Here is a 14,518-nt window from a genome sequence, read left to right as displayed (position 1 = left end):
TTCCTCTGTTGGGCTCTTTGTGTTCCCTGTTGGCACTAAATCAGACGCAGGTGTTAAATCGACATCTTAAACTAACCTTTTTTATCCAATTCTTGAGTCAGTTGCCATTTTAAGGTCCGGTTAAACGCCCCGTAATGAACCTTTTAAATGACTGCGTCGCAGTTGGACAACGCTGGAGTTCGGTCCGTCTCCATGACAACGGTGCGTAAACAAACGGTATCACTGCCTCAGCAGGAGACTGTCTGTGCCAAACCTGCTGGTAAGATCTTTTTAATCTGTGCAAACTAATTTGAATTCTTTTTTTTTTTTTGTCCTTTATGCTTTTGGAAACTTGAAGTTCATGTCATTTATTGAAGCTTTTGTCTTTCAGATCAGACAGAAACGATTCACCTTTAATTATGGTAAAACATTCAGACGTAACTAAACAGTTTAAACCTCTATAATGAACCAAAAACTGAGGAGAATATTTCTTCGCAGCCTAACAAATCCAAGAAGTCTAGGTCCCGCAGTTCCAAGTCCGCGAGGAAGACTGGGAGTCCAAAAACTGTAAAAAAAGAAGTCGTCTCTTTCCAAATACGACGAGGAAGACGTCGTCCTCAGCCCTGCAGCCGTGGAGGACCTTTATTACATTTGTCACAATGCAGCAGACTGCCTGGAGTTTACGGGCTTTAGGTGGGCAGCCGCGACTAAAAAAAAGAAGAGAAAGTAGCTATAATGCTGCAAAAGTGCTGAACGTATTTAACCGGGCCGTTGAAACCCTGACTAGGTTTAAAAAGAAGCAAAGACTTTTTGTGTTTTCATTACCTGTAGCTTTATTTGAAGCATAAAGATCCAGAGTTGTTTGTGCTAATTTGGCAGTTGTTGCTCACTTGAAGCTTGAGATATATAGATATATATTTAAACTGTAATAAAATACTTTAGAGAACATTGTACACTTGAGATGCCACTTGTTCTGTCATTTAAAGCCACTCTTATAAAAAAAACACAGGAAAACAATTGAAACAAATACTGTTCCAGGTTTATATTTTGACCTGTATCTCAGGTAATCCTTTGAATTTATGCACACGTAGTAAACCAAAAGGAAAACTGAACCAAACGTTTAAATAGTTTCATTTTGGAGCAAGTCTGATCTTGTAATGTGGTCCCGCTTCGTTCACTCTGGTGGCTTCTTCTTGGCCTCCACGTCCTTCTTAAAGGCTTCAATTTTCTTGGCTATGTTGGGAACCTAAAAAAGACACAAAATGCAGCTTTTACAGAGAAATAATCTGGTTAAAAATGCTAGTTATGTTTGGACAATCTGTGATTAATAAATTATATTTTAGCTAATAATTTCTACAAGGCTTTGGATGTGTTTATTGATGTTTTTGTAATCATTTTACTTTGCTATCTAACCTTTGAGCGTGAAAGATCAATCGGATCTTAGAACAGTTTAAAAGGTAAAATAGCTAGCTAGCTAAATGAACATGGTAAAAACTACAAATATCAAGTTAGGTGAAACAATTTAAAAAAACTTACTTCATAGTTTTGTGCGAGGTACATTCCCACAACATTCCCCAGCGTGAAGCCAGCCTGAATATAACCAAATATTACAAAACAAATATGTTTATAACTAACTAAAGCACAACAAACGCGTATAGCATTGAACACTTTTTATGCTAACAATCTTCAGCAAATTGGCAAAAACGTCGATATCAAACATAATAACTCACCAGAAACTGCAACATTGTGGAATAATTTAAGCCACTAAAGATACGCTCCAAGAAAATAAAAAATAAGGTAGTTCAAAAAGTTTAGAGCTGCAAAATTAGCCAAACCAGTTGCTTAACGAATGTAGCTGTGATCGTCAACAAAAATGTACGCATGCGCGAAAAACGTGCGCTCGCGTAAACTTCTGGGTATTGTAGTTTTTTCCGCGGCTTCGGCTCGCGCTGTTGCCGGGTTTGCTCCCCGTCGGGGAACTACAACTCCCAGCTTCGTCACCAGGTCCCAATCAGCGGGCGCAGCTGCAATGATGGTTCCGGAGGGACATTGAATGACTTTGGCTGCATCACGGTAAAACGACAAAAAAGGGGACTTATTTGTCGGTTTATTTTTATTTTTTCCAAACAAAACGCGACCATGGAGGCTCTTATTCCCGTAATAAACAAACTCCAGGACGTGTTCAACACCGTGGGAGCGGATATCATTCAGCTGCCGCAAATTGCAGTTGTGGGGACGCAGGTAAAAATGCTCAGCTTGTGTGCACTTCATGCTAGCAGCTACACAACCTCATTTAATTGAGAATTAATAACTAATACGCACTAATGTTGAGGGGTATTTAATATATTCCCATTCACTTAGTCAGGGTTGACATAGGCCGTCATTTTGACTGAAGCTTGGTGCTAAATTTGCTCAGGCACTTGCATGGACATCTATTTTAACCACCTGCTGATGAATATTATTGTCACATTTGGCCTCTTGCAGCTAAAAGCAGGTCAGTACTTGAATGCAACCAACCCAGCTTGCATGTTGCACCACATTAGGTTGTGCTGGTGCTATCTTAATCTCATTAATCCTGTGTGTCTTTTTCAGAGCAGTGGAAAGAGCTCTGTGCTGGAGAGCCTGGTAGGACGGGACCTGCTGCCCCGTGGGACCGGCATAGTCACCAGGAGACCCCTGATCCTGCAGCTGGTCCATGTAGACCCTGGAGACGCCAGGAAGAACGAGGATGGCGGTAGGTCCTCATATGGCTCTAACTTCAGGGCCTTTTCTCTCTTAGGTGTCCATATTCTGCCTTTTAATGGAAATGCACCGATTGCATCGTTTTGAGGCCGATTCCGGTTACCGATTTTCATGCGGCTACGACCTGCTGGTGTCGATTTTTGATTTATTGAGAATTTTCTAATTTCACGTTGGTCGGTAAATCTAACTGTGAGCTTATTTTAAAACGTAACAACACATTTAGAGTTAAAAAATAATATTAATAATAATTCAGAGTTATTATCCCAACCCTTAATTTCTTTTTTCACCTGACACATTTCATGTCAGAGTTTTATTTAAACTAACACCATATAAAAACGTTTTGGTCAAACCTTGAAAACATTGTTAGGCAGTATCGCAACATCCAGCTCAATCTGCTCTTTGGCGTTTGTGTTGTGATTGACTCTCAGCTACTACCACGCTAAGTTTTAGCTCCATATCTGTAAAACTGATCGAGTTACAGCCGTTGATGCCCTTTACCAATAAAGCTGTGGCAGCCATCTTGAATGCGGTTGACTCCAAACGTCAAATAGGTTGTAGATCCAGTTTCAATAAAACCCATAAACTGCAGACGTCTGTTTTAGTGAAATCCAGCTTTATTTACGTAGCGCACTTGAGAAACTAAAACGTTAGAAGAACAGTGGATTTATGCAAACACAAAAAGGGCAAATACAAAAAAAAAAAAAACACAAATACTAAAGGCTTAATGGCAAATAGAGACGATTTTAAGCCAAAATAATTTACAGTGGGGGTTTGTATCAGAACTAAAGGCAGCTTCTCCTCGGGGTATGGCGAAGTTACCGCGGTCCGTGGACTGACAGGTGCAGCATCGGTTCACTTGTCTTCTGGTAAAAAAAATCCATCCATTTTCTTCCTCTTATCCGGGGTCGGGTCGCGGGGGCAGCAGCCTCAGCAGGGAGACCCAGTTTTCCCTCTCCCCAGCCACTTAGGCCAGCTCCTCCGGGGGAATCCCGAGGCGTTCCCAGGCCAGCCGAGAAACATAGTCCCTCCAGCGTGTCCTGGGTCTTCCTCTGGGCCTCCTCCCGGCAGGACGTCACCAGGGAGGCATCCTAACCAGATACCCGAGCCACCTCAACTGGTTCCTCTCGACGTGGAGGAGCAGCGGCTCTACTCTGAGTCCCTCCTGGATGACTGAGCTTCTCACCCGATCTCTAAAGAGAGCCCAGACACCCTGCGGAGGAAATTCATTTCAGCCGCTTGTATCTGCAATCTTATTCTTTCGGTCACTACCCAAAGCTCGTGACCATGGTAAAAAGTTGCTTTTATTTTATTTATTTGAGAAATATTTCTAAATTGAGGACAGTGTTATCCACATCTGACCCGGGGCCTTTTATTTCCTCCCGTTTCGATTACTGTAAATCCCCCCTTTTTTACTGGTTTTAACAAGTCTGTCGTCGTTGCTGCGAGGCTTTTAAGAGGAACTAACAGAGGGTCTCACATCACACCGGTTCTGTCTTCTCTGTGCTGTCGAATTTAGAATTAATGTTTAAATTTTAGTTTTGACTTTTAGAGCTTGAAATGTTGGTTCATTATTCTTTCGGTCTTCGGCGCTGGACCTCCTAAAGGTCTCTAAGACCTGGTTTAAAACTCATGGACTTGTCCTTTTGGGCCGTGGAATGCCCTGTCCCCGTCTCTCTGTGTGGACGTCTCCTTTAAAAGACGTTTTTATCCAGACAAGCTTAGAGTTAAATGTTCTCCTTCATGTTTTATCAGCTGTTCTTACAGTTTTTGTCTGTATTTCTGTGAAACACTTTGTGATTTTTTTTATCTATGAAAGGTGCTTTATGAATAAAGCTCACTTACTTACTTTTATATACAAGTAATGTGTTTTTAACCTGCCTGATAGTCAACCAGTGGAGAGATGTTAGACAGGAGTTATGAGTTCAGATTTCCTCGTACCTGTGGAGCAGCTGTAGTCTGTTTCTGCCAGGAATCGAACCTCCGACTCGCTCGTTGGAGGCCGTTTGTCCGAACCGCTTAATTTACAATATAAATATCTATCTTTGAGTCTTCTTTAAGCATTAAAGACCATTACAGTTGTCCAGCGTACTGTTCCGAACACATGAATTAATAATCTATACGAGGGAAATAAAACGGCTCTGATTTATTGTTAGATCTGAACGCTCGTGGCATTTATACTTCTCGTTCTTTCTCTAAATTAATTTTTAAACACCTTATAGATATTGTTATTATTACGTGTGTGTGTGTGTGTGTAGTGTCTCATAAAGAAGTTTGCGGATTTTATTGAAACCTAAAATAATCATCAGATGTGCGTCTACAACTCATTAAAGCCATAACAGCTGTCAAAATGTTCAGTTTTTCAGTGTTTTTCATTTAAATTTTTATGCTTATAACAATTTCGATATCATTAAATCATTAAATGATTTGAAATTTCGTTAGAAAACAGCAAATATTCCTGGTCTTTGTTTATTCGTCGATCAGAAGCTCAGAATCTCGGCTCATTTAATCTGATCTTAGCCTTAACTTTTGCTTTAGAAAACACTTAAAATCTTTCTTGTTTAAACAGGTTTTATTTGTATTGGGTGTTTTTTATCGGCACTTGTTTTTAACAGTTTTATACGCTCTCCGCTGCTCTCCGCTGCTCTCCGCTGCTCTCCGCTGCTCGGTTTCCTGCCGCAGAATCACTCCTCCTGCGTCGCCTCTCGTCCTTGCAGCGTTTAGTCGCCTTTTATTTTCAAAAGAAGAACTTCACCTTTTCTCTTCCCACCTGGCGTCCATCGTTCTCCCTCTGACTCTGTTTACATCCGGGGATTATTTTATCAACTCGTTATCCGTCAGACTCTCTAAAGTAAACCCGTTAATGTTCGAATGTAAACAAACGGCTCGTAATTGTTGGCAACAATAACCTGACTCTGCTGATTTTGCTCATTTATGACTGATTGTGAAGGATTTAGTGATTATTTGTATTTTGACATCTATTACGGGTTTAACCTTTGTAGCCAACACAATTCAAGATGGCTGCCACAGCTTAGCCAACCCTAAAAATGCCTATAACTCAGTCAGTTTTACAGGGATCGAGCTAAAGTTTGGTGTGGTAGTAGCTGAGAGTCATCCTCAACACATACTCTGACCGCTGACTGATCTCATGAGATCATGTATAACTTCATTTCACAAAGTTTGACCGAACTCAACAGCTCTGTTCCTTCTCATCATCAAACTATTAGTTTAAAACCCTTGTATGAAAGGCGGCGGGTGATATGCATTCATTCAACAACAAAAAAAGCCCACTCTACCTAAATTTTAATCTCCTTTAATCATTAGACTTCCACGCCTTAGGTATGTCTGCTAGCTTCTTCGTTGTGATGCGTTCGATGTACTGGTAAAAGAAATGGGATTTTTAAGCGCCGCTCTCTTTAAAAGCCGACTCTCGGCCACCACCGCGCCAATGTTTTAGCTCCGTATTGCAGTTTGTCCATCCTTTAATCCATTAGACCTTTTTTAAATTAAATTTAAAAAAATTCTTTGTTGTTGTTTTCTAACCGTTTACAGATGCCATGCTTCACAGAGACCAACATTAAAGGTGTATTCTGTTCAGTTTTTTTGTGTGTTTAGCTCCTTTTAGCGTAGTTTCCCTCTGAAATCCAAACCGTTTTGTCTGCAGCTGTTTATACTCTGTAGCCGGGCGCCGCTCCTCGGGTTAGCCGTGCTTCTTTAGCCTCTTGGAGAGTAGTTTCTGTGGAAGTTTTAAGGATTTCTTCCACTTTTTTCTGAGTGTTTTTACCCTTGGCTGTGGCTCATTGTGTTTCCTTCTCTCAGGCAGAGACACTGAAGAGTGGGGGAAGTTTCTACACACTAAAAATAAGGTATTTATTTGCGTCAGAGCGAGTAATCTTGGCCCTTAACTCGACCGATGCTTGTTTTGAGGTGGTGGTTTTTGTTTTTTTCCCCTGCAGATCTACACCGATTTTGACGAAATCCGGCAGGAAATCGAGAACGAGACGGAGCGAGTATCGGGTAATAACAAGGTAAGACGCAGGCGGAGCGTTCAGGGATTTATTCAGTGTCTGAACACAGATGCAGTCATTTATTATCACCCAAAGATGGAGCGATAATGTCTTCACCTGTCTGTACCGTTAACAAAACGAACCTGCAGAAAGTAATCACTGTGTGAACGTCCTCAACCCAATTCAAGATGGCTGCCACAGCTAACTCGCCTTAGAAAACACAAAAATGGCCATTTTTACAGACATTCATCTAAAATGTGTTGTGGTAGTAGCTGATAGTCTGGTTACTGGTTACAGAGTTTCAAGGTTCGACACAAAGTGGCTGCAATGCCGTCATTTCTCAACGTAAGAACTGTGGTATTACAGGTGGCGGGCGATATGCATTCCTCATTTATTGTTTGTCTGTGATGGAAGTTTGTGATATTAAAGATCCTCGGTTGGAGGTATTTGTAGAACAACCACACGTGATGTTTTGTGGCGTCGTGTCGCTCTTTAAATGGTCTGTAACAGCAACGCATTTGGTGCGAAGATGGAGCAACGAGGGGGGAGGAGCTCCTGTAGCTCTCGGAGAACGCAAACCTGCGCCACGTCCTAACCCTAACCCATTCAGGAAGTTGTAGGATCTGGATCGAGAGCTGGATCGTCACCTTTTTTGTGACGACCCCAAACGTTTCATCTGTTCAGTAATCGAACAGACAAATGAAAACAACCTCCTTGGTGGAGGTGATTAGAGATAAATTGATATTAATCAGCCGATTTCGACCACTTTTTAAAAGGATCTGCCGTCGGCCACGTCTGTGCAGATGTAGTTAATGAGCAGCAGCAGCAGCTGCTACAACCAGCTCACCGTACCCCACAGCTGAGCTACTTTTAAGTGGTTGTGAAATAAACATTTAAAGTTCATGAATTATTTAGACCAAGAAGAACTCGTTTCAGTCGACCTCTAAATTAAAGGCCTGGCATTCTTTGAAGCCTCTCGAGTCCCGCCTCTCACGCTGGAGTTTTCGACTGACATCGTCTCTAAACGTTGTCGCGTACGTTCTCACACGATCTGTCAGCTCTCAGAGGGAATCTCAGCTACTACCAGGCTAAATTTGAGATCCGTGTCCGTAAATCTGACCGGTGGTTCACGGGACATTTGAACAGATTACTGATCTCAGAAAGTTTTGTCCTGCAGTCAAAACAGTTGTTATTGAAATGTCCTTTCAAGGTTTTTACCGTTTTGCTAAATTTAACGCTCTGATTTCTTTCATTTCTACTGAAACCAAAATACAACCTAAAAGTTGTGTAAAATATGAATAAAAAACAGAACGCAGTGATTTGTATTTGTCATAAACCTTATTTTATTCACCCCAAATTGGAGCAATTTCTTAGTTTAAACATTAGAAGTTTTTACTGTGCTTCAGTTTGTTTTTATTTCCATTTTAGCCAACATCCCGTTTTTATTCTCTACGTTTCTTTTTACCAGTCGCAGGAGAGTCTAAAAACCTTTTATTTATCTTCAGGAAACTCTGTAAAGCCAGACTTGGGTTTTTTTTGCTGTGCAGGGAATCAGCGACGACCCCATCCACCTGAAGATCTTCTCTCCTCATGTGGTCAACCTGACGCTGGTGGACCTGCCGGGAATCACGAAGGTAACCGGATTTTACCTGAAGAAGACCAGAACGCTTCAAAGCCGAGGTTAAATGGGAATATCTGATTCCAAACCGTGCCTCCTCAGGTTCCTGTGGGCGATCAGCCGAAAGACATCGAGATTCAGATACGAGATCTGATCCTGAAGCAGATCTCCAACCCGAACTGCATCATCCTGGCCGTCACGGCGGCGAACACGGACATGGCCACGTCGGAGGCCCTAAAGGTGGCGCGGGAGGTGGACCCCGACGGTAGGGAAGGATGACGATCCAAGTTTTTATCAGTTCAAACCGGCAGCGGTGTGCAGATCTTGATGGCCGTGTTTTGGCTGAACTGTCAGGCAGGAGGACGCTGGCCGTGGTGACCAAACTGGACCTGATGGACGCTGGAACCGATGCCATGGACGTGCTGATGGGCCGAGTCATTCCTGTCAAACTGGGCATCATCGGAGTCGTTAACAGGTCTCACAGACAGCGTTCTTTACACTAAGATCTACGTGTTGGGCTTTTTTTTTTTAACTACTTCCTGTTGTAAATAGTTTTCATGGGGGCGGGTCTTAAACTTTCAGGAGCCAGTTGGACATCAATAATAAGAAGCTGGTGGCCGACGCGATCCGCGACGAGTACGCCTTCCTGCAGAAAAAATACCCGTCTCTCGCCAACAGGAACGGAACCAAATACCTGGCCAGGACCCTCAACAGGTAAACTCGAAATCAGATTTTGTTTCTTTGCTTTTAAATAAATCCTGCTGCCTCGTTTCCAGCAGAAGTGGCTCTTTTTGAAAGCCTAACCGTTCCTCGTCCTGACGTAAATTAGACAAATAATTATTTTAAGATTAAAGACCCACCGTTCCTTGAAGGAATGCATATCGCCCGCCACCTTTCATATCAGAGTTTTACACCAAGCTGGATGATTGTGTTGAGAAATGACAGTTGTAGCTCTAAATACGTTAAATTGGCTGAGCTGCAGCCATTTCTGTTCTCTAAGGTTGATTAGTTACAGTTCATCTCGTGGTCCATGTGATATTTTGCTAACAGACAAACACTGTCACCTCTGGTGGTGGGCGATCATAAATTGGCTTTTGGATGCTTTCAAACCGTGAAGACGGTGATATTCTGAAGTGTAAAATGTCTGAAAAGTGGGATTTTCCTATCAGGAAACAGTTTGAGGGTTTCAGCAGTGTTCAGTTTGTTGTCCAGGAATTAGTCTGAGCCGCCTGTGTGTGGTTTTTAAAATGAAAGCCTCTGCCCTCATATCGTCAGGTTACTGATGCATCACATCCGGGACTGCCTCCCCGAGCTGAAGACCCGGATCAACATCCTGGCGGCCCAGTACCAGTCCCTGCTCAGCAGCTACGGCGAACCCGTGGAGGATCAAAGCGCCACCTTGCTGCAGCTCATCACCAAGTTTGCCACGGAGTACTGCAACACCATCGAGGGCACGGCCAAGTACATCGAGACGGCCGAGCTGTGAGTAGCGGCTCCGCCACACAGGGGCGCTGTTGGCTCAGAGGAGCCTGAGACAGCCGCTCCGGTCATCATTTATTATCATACAAACTTGTAAGTTGAGGCACGCACAGCTTCTCTGACAGGAGCGTGGGGCCACGGGGTTCACATCACAGCTAATATCCACCCCTTCCTCCTCCTCTTCCTCAGGTGCGGCGGCGCCAGAATCTGTTACATCTTCCACGAGACGTTTGGTCGAACGCTGGAGTCGGTGGATCCTCTGGGAGGACTCAGCACCATAGACATCCTGACAGCCATCAGGAACGCCACGGTGAGTCCAGCAGATCCAGAGGGAGGGGGAGGAGTTTGGACTGTTAGCAAAATATCTCGCGAACCACCGAACACTTAACGAAACTTTCAGGAAGTAGTCACAGGATAAACGTCTACAACTGATTTATCGTTTAGTCAGCCCGATTCAAGATGGCTGCCGCAGCTATAACTTGGGTGGTTTAAAAGATGTTGAGCTAAAATTTGACGTGGTAGTAACTGAGAGTGATCCCGAATATATATACTGAGTCAACTCTGTCCATGTCTGTTAGCAAAATATCTCACAAACCAGTTTTTGGATTTGAATGACATTTTCAGGAAACAGTCTTTCAGCTTCCCTTTACAACTGATTACCTTTTGAAGCTAATCTAGTTCAAGATGGCCGCCACAGATAGCTAACTTTAGAAAACATAAAAATGGCTATAATCTAGATATGAAGCTTAAAATCTGTGTGGTAGTGGCTGAGAGTCATTTTTAATGCACACTTAAACTTAGGCATTAACTGTTTGTCTGCAGCTCATTTTGGAGTTAATTCGATTCAAAATGGCCACCACAGCTGATCATTTAACAGATATTGAGCTAAAGTCTAGTGTGGTAGTAGCTGATCATTGTCCTAATATTATACTTTGAATACAACACATTGTGTGCCGTCTTTATTTTAAACCGTCCAATATCATTCAGCACTAAAATGACCATAATTCGATGTTCACAACGCGTACCATGAGTAACATCTCTGGCATTAAAGCTGGTGGGCGATATGCATTGTATCACGTCATCCCGACTGGTCGCTGACCTTTGACCCCTCCTGTGTCAGGGTCCACGCCCGTCCCTCTTCGTGCCCGAGGTTTCCTTCGAGCTGCTGGTGAAGAAGCAGGTGAAGCGTCTGGAGGAGCCCAGCCTGCGCTGCGTGGAGCTGGTCCACGAGGAGATGCAGAGGATCATCCAGCACTGCAGCAACTACAGCACGCAGGTACGACCCGGAGCCGGCGCCGCTGTCCACTTCCTGCTTTACTTCCTGCTGGACTGGAACTAGTCTAGGAATTTACAGCTCTGACTTCTTTTTGAAATGAAGGAAGATCTCTGTGCTCGTTGAACTCTACTTGCCTCAGTTTTAGCTGTTCTGCTAGTCTTTTAGCTGAAAGCTACTGTCCTTCAAGTTTCAGCAACTCTTATGCTGGTTTAAAGATTTAATTTTTGTTTTGCTAATTCTGTATTTCAGCTACTGTTGTTTGTTTTAGCTTTTAGGCACTGTTTAGTTAATCTTAGCTTGTGTTGGTTCCTCCAGGAGCTGCAGAGGTTCCCGAAGCTCCACGAGGCCATAGTTGAAGTGGTGACGTCACTGCTGAGGAAGAGGCTGCCCATCACCAACGAGATGGTACCGGCCCGGCCCGCTCAGGTCCAGAACCGCCCATTAGGTTGGGACACGTCCGCTCTGAACGAGTCTTCTGCTTGCAGGTCCACAACCTGGTGGCCATCGAGCTCGCCTACATCAACACCAAACACCCGGACTTCGCAGATGCCTGCGGGGTCATGAACAACAACATCGAGGTCTGTGCTCAGAAAATCAAACGCACGTTTCTAATGGTTGTAAAAGATTTATTAAAGTGTTTGTGTTTCAGGAGCACAGGAGGAACCGGATGAGAGAGCTGCCCGCTGCGGTTCTCAGGGATAAGGTAAATCACAGCCGAATCATTCTGCTGTTCAGCTGCTTCGGACTGTTTCCACCAAGGAACTTTATCCAACATCTCCTCAGCTTTCCACCGCCAGCCTCCTTTTTTTTTTTTTTTTTCCTCTTCTCATATTCCTCCTGCTAGTCTGTTGGCAAAGGCCCGGCCGTGGGTTCTGGCGAGACCTCTGCGTCTGGAGCAGACATGGACAGTGCCAAGGTGGGCACGTGCCGCAGCTGGCTGTTCTGCGTGCATGGATGGATGGATGGATGTGCATGTGCTGCTGCTGGCAATGTGAGCTTTGTCTGCTGGTGTTGGGCTCTGAACAGCAGCTCTGTCCCAAACTTTCTGCTTCTTTTAGTTTAGTTTTCTTTTTGGAGCAGCAGCCTGGGAGGCCGGAAGGCGTAAACATGTCCGGTCGCATCCAGACACCTACAACTGCTAAAAATAGGGGGGAAAACACAAGCGTGCATGGTGTACAGTGTGGTAAAACAACCAGAAACGGATAAAAATGGTGTTTGAACAGGTCTGTGCTGCTAACAGCGGTTTGTTCCTTCTAACGACTCGGAGGTCTCTGTGTTTCTCAGGCCCACGCGGCGGCGGGGTCACAGGGCGAGCAGGACGGCGCCGGCAGCTGGAGGGGGATGCTGAAGAAAGGAGAGGACGCTCCGGGGTCCGGACCAGGAAGTCCACTGAAAGGAGTTGTCAACCTGCTTGATGTGGTAACGAAACGCCGGCCACTCATTACATTTTCCTTTTACTGAATAATTTATGAAAACATTACCGTTCATGTTTTCACCCCCAGCCTGTCCCAGTTGCCAGGAAACTGTCGTCACGCGAGCAGCGGGATTGTGAGGTCATCGAACGCCTCATCAAGTCTTACTTCCTCATCGTCCGCAAAAACATCCAAGACAGGTAAGAAGATTTTTACTTTTAAAGCCTCGAGTAGAAAACTAGAACTGTTAGGATAAACTCTCCTTGGGCCAGGGAGGCCGATTCCTTTCCTCTTGTTGTACACTTAATGAAACATTTCAGCTTTTATTTCCGTCTGATACATGACCTTCTCCTTTTGGGTGGTTAGTCGCTGTTTAGCAGGTAAAATGCAGCTCTAGAACCTTGCACTGATTGCTCCTTTGTTGTTTTGGATCTCTCAATCATATTGGCTGCATATTTCTGGTGAATTCCAGTCTGTTCTGGCTGATTGGTTTTGTATCTTCTGGTACAACCAAACAATTGATTATTCCCCTGTTGGCTGTGGGGTCTTTCTACGAATGTTTGTGGAAAGGCTCTGATTGGTTTCTCACCCACAGACATTAATTGTTTGGAAATAAAAGCTGAAATGTTTTCTGTATGGGAATGAATTGGCTTCATTAGACTCACGTGAGGCTATGGTAAAGCAGTTGACCCAACTCATCTGTTTGGAACTCCGCAGCGTCCCGAAGGCGGTGATGCACTTCCTGGTCAACCATGTGAAGGACAGCCTGCAGAGCGAGCTCGTTGGCCAGCTCTACAAATCAGGCCTCCTCAATGACCTGCTGACGGAGTCGGAGGACATGGCCCAGCGGCGCAAGGAGGCGGCAGACATGCTGCAGGTAAGACGCGCAGTTCCCCTCGCAGGAACCGTTCGTTTTCGCTTCCTGACTTATTTCTGTGCGTCTGCTTTCAGGCACTACACCGAGCCAGTCACGTTATCGCTGAAATCAGAGAAACACATCTGTGGTGAACAGAGAGCTCGTCCTACCCAGAGGACGGTCACTCCACGACTTCTCCCTGACCCGATGTACAGTATCATGTTAACTAACAAGCACTGGAGGGAAGACCAGTTGGACTGAATTAAAATATGGAGCCACTAAGGTACGGTTGGAGGTAAAAGAATTACCGACATCCCCTTAGTTGCTCCATGAAATGCACTGAGATGGTTTGCTGAAGGATAAAGATCATGAACCTCAGTTTAATATTTGCACTGAAGTAGCTCTGTAATGTAAAGCAAGATATTTATTGTTATTTAGGTGAACTGTGACTCTGTTGTTCCTACAATAAAAAAAGATCCTACATCATCACCCACAGACTTCGACTTTTCTTTCTGTCAAATTCAGCATCCTGAAGACCACATCTATCGGAGCCGGCCTTTAGCCTTTCCTCTTCCTTTGGCACTGTGAAAACAGAAAGGACTTTAATACAAACCTGCTTGATACGAGTAAAACTCGTCAATAAACGTCCTCGTCCTGAAGGAAAACCCTTATTGGGTACTTCACTGTTTTCACAATCTGTGATTGGCCAGTCACACAGAGTGCCCACCACTCCCTACGCACAAATGTCTGGAGCAAAAGTTGTGCAACATACGAGATGCGGTTGACAAGACAGAGCTGAAAACAGGACAGGTTTTTTGTTTCTCTAACTTTGGCTGGTGAGATGTCTTACTGTAAGGCGTCCAAAATCATAAAACATACACATAATATAGTAAGGTGTCCAAATTGACAAAAAATACACTATTTCTAATAACGCTTCCAAAATGATATAAAATACGTCCGAAACGATAAAAAATACATCTACTATAGTAAGGCGTCCAAAATCCTAAAAAATACATCTACTATAGTAAGGCGTCCAAAATCCTAAAAAATACACATACTATAGTAAGGCGTCCAAAATCCTAAAAAATACATCTACTATAGTAAGGCGTCCAAAATCATAATAAATACATCTACTATAGTAAGGCGTCCAAA

General features: G+C 43.9%; 4 protein-coding genes across 5 annotated transcripts in view; 2 read left to right on the top strand and 2 right to left on the bottom strand.

The window, feature by feature from the left end:
• The first annotated feature begins 147 nt into the window (after positions 1–147).
• LOC108241012 (small lysine-rich protein 1) lies at positions 148–983 on the top strand. The gene is given in 3 exon segments (XM_037981379.1): positions 148–182; positions 429–567; positions 569–983. Coding segments are annotated over 3 exon segments (315 nt in total). The 3' UTR covers positions 710–983.
• A 10-nt stretch (positions 984–993) lies between these two features.
• On the bottom strand, positions 994–1,873 carry stmp1 (short transmembrane mitochondrial protein 1). The gene is made up of 3 exons (XM_017424897.3): positions 1,710–1,873; positions 1,516–1,569; positions 994–1,225 (listed from the first exon to the last, which is right to left on the bottom strand). The coding sequence occupies exons 1-3, from the start codon at positions 1,722–1,724 to the stop codon at positions 1,154–1,156; spliced, it is 141 nt and encodes a 46-aa protein (XP_017280386.1). The 5' UTR covers positions 1,725–1,873; the 3' UTR covers positions 994–1,153.
• Positions 1,874–1,980: 107 nt separating this feature from the next.
• On the top strand, positions 1,981–13,855 carry LOC108241006 (dynamin-1-like protein). 2 transcript variants are annotated; one of them, XM_017424887.3, is made up of 19 exons: positions 1,981–2,220; positions 2,572–2,713; positions 6,538–6,584; positions 6,675–6,746; positions 8,273–8,359; positions 8,446–8,608; positions 8,698–8,818; positions 8,926–9,057; positions 9,619–9,825; positions 10,012–10,132; positions 10,943–11,098; positions 11,414–11,503; positions 11,584–11,676; positions 11,748–11,801; positions 11,943–12,014; positions 12,383–12,517; positions 12,601–12,710; positions 13,228–13,387; positions 13,462–13,855. In XM_017424887.3, exons 1-19 carry the CDS (start codon positions 2,119–2,121, stop codon positions 13,516–13,518), a joined length of 2,121 nt encoding a protein of 706 aa, XP_017280376.1. In that variant the 5' UTR covers positions 1,981–2,118; the 3' UTR covers positions 13,519–13,855. The 2 variants fall into 2 exon arrangements, with proteins under 2 accessions (XP_017280376.1, XP_017280377.1); XM_017424888.3 differs by lacking the exon at positions 11,943–12,014.
• Positions 12,172–14,518, bottom strand: part of tnnt2e (troponin T2e, cardiac) — a 17,004-nt gene continuing 14,657 nt past the window's right edge. The window contains exon 13 of the mRNA XM_017424889.3: positions 12,172–13,948. Within this exon, the coding sequence (XP_017280378.1) occupies positions 13,909–13,948 (40 nt within the window). The 3' untranslated portion in view covers positions 12,172–13,908. The remainder of the gene's footprint in view (positions 13,949–14,518) is intronic.

Source organism: Kryptolebias marmoratus, linkage group LG18 (genome assembly GCF_001649575.2).
Source record: "Kryptolebias marmoratus isolate JLee-2015 linkage group LG18, ASM164957v2, whole genome shotgun sequence".
Lineage (NCBI taxonomy): Eukaryota > Metazoa > Chordata > Actinopteri > Cyprinodontiformes > Rivulidae > Kryptolebias > Kryptolebias marmoratus.
The sequence above is the reverse complement of the archived record's forward strand: the minus strand, read 5'-3'. Positions and strand labels throughout refer to the sequence as shown.

Excerpts from the sequence above, each read along its gene's own strand:
- stmp1 (XM_017424897.3), bottom strand. Across the intron at positions 1,226-1,515 it reads ACCTCGCACAAAACTATGAA|GTTCCCAACATAGCCAAGAA; the intron begins GTAAGTTTTTTT and ends TGTCTTTTTTAG.
- LOC108241006 (XM_017424887.3), top strand. The coding sequence starts at position 2,119 with ATGGAGGCTCTTATTCCCGTAATAAACAAACTCCAGGACGTGTTCAAC. Across the intron at positions 11,504-11,583 it reads TGCCCATCACCAACGAGATG|GTCCACAACCTGGTGGCCAT; the intron begins GTACCGGCCCGG and ends TTCTGCTTGCAG. Across the intron at positions 13,388-13,461 it reads AGGCGGCAGACATGCTGCAG|GCACTACACCGAGCCAGTCA; the intron begins GTAAGACGCGCA and ends GTCTGCTTTCAG.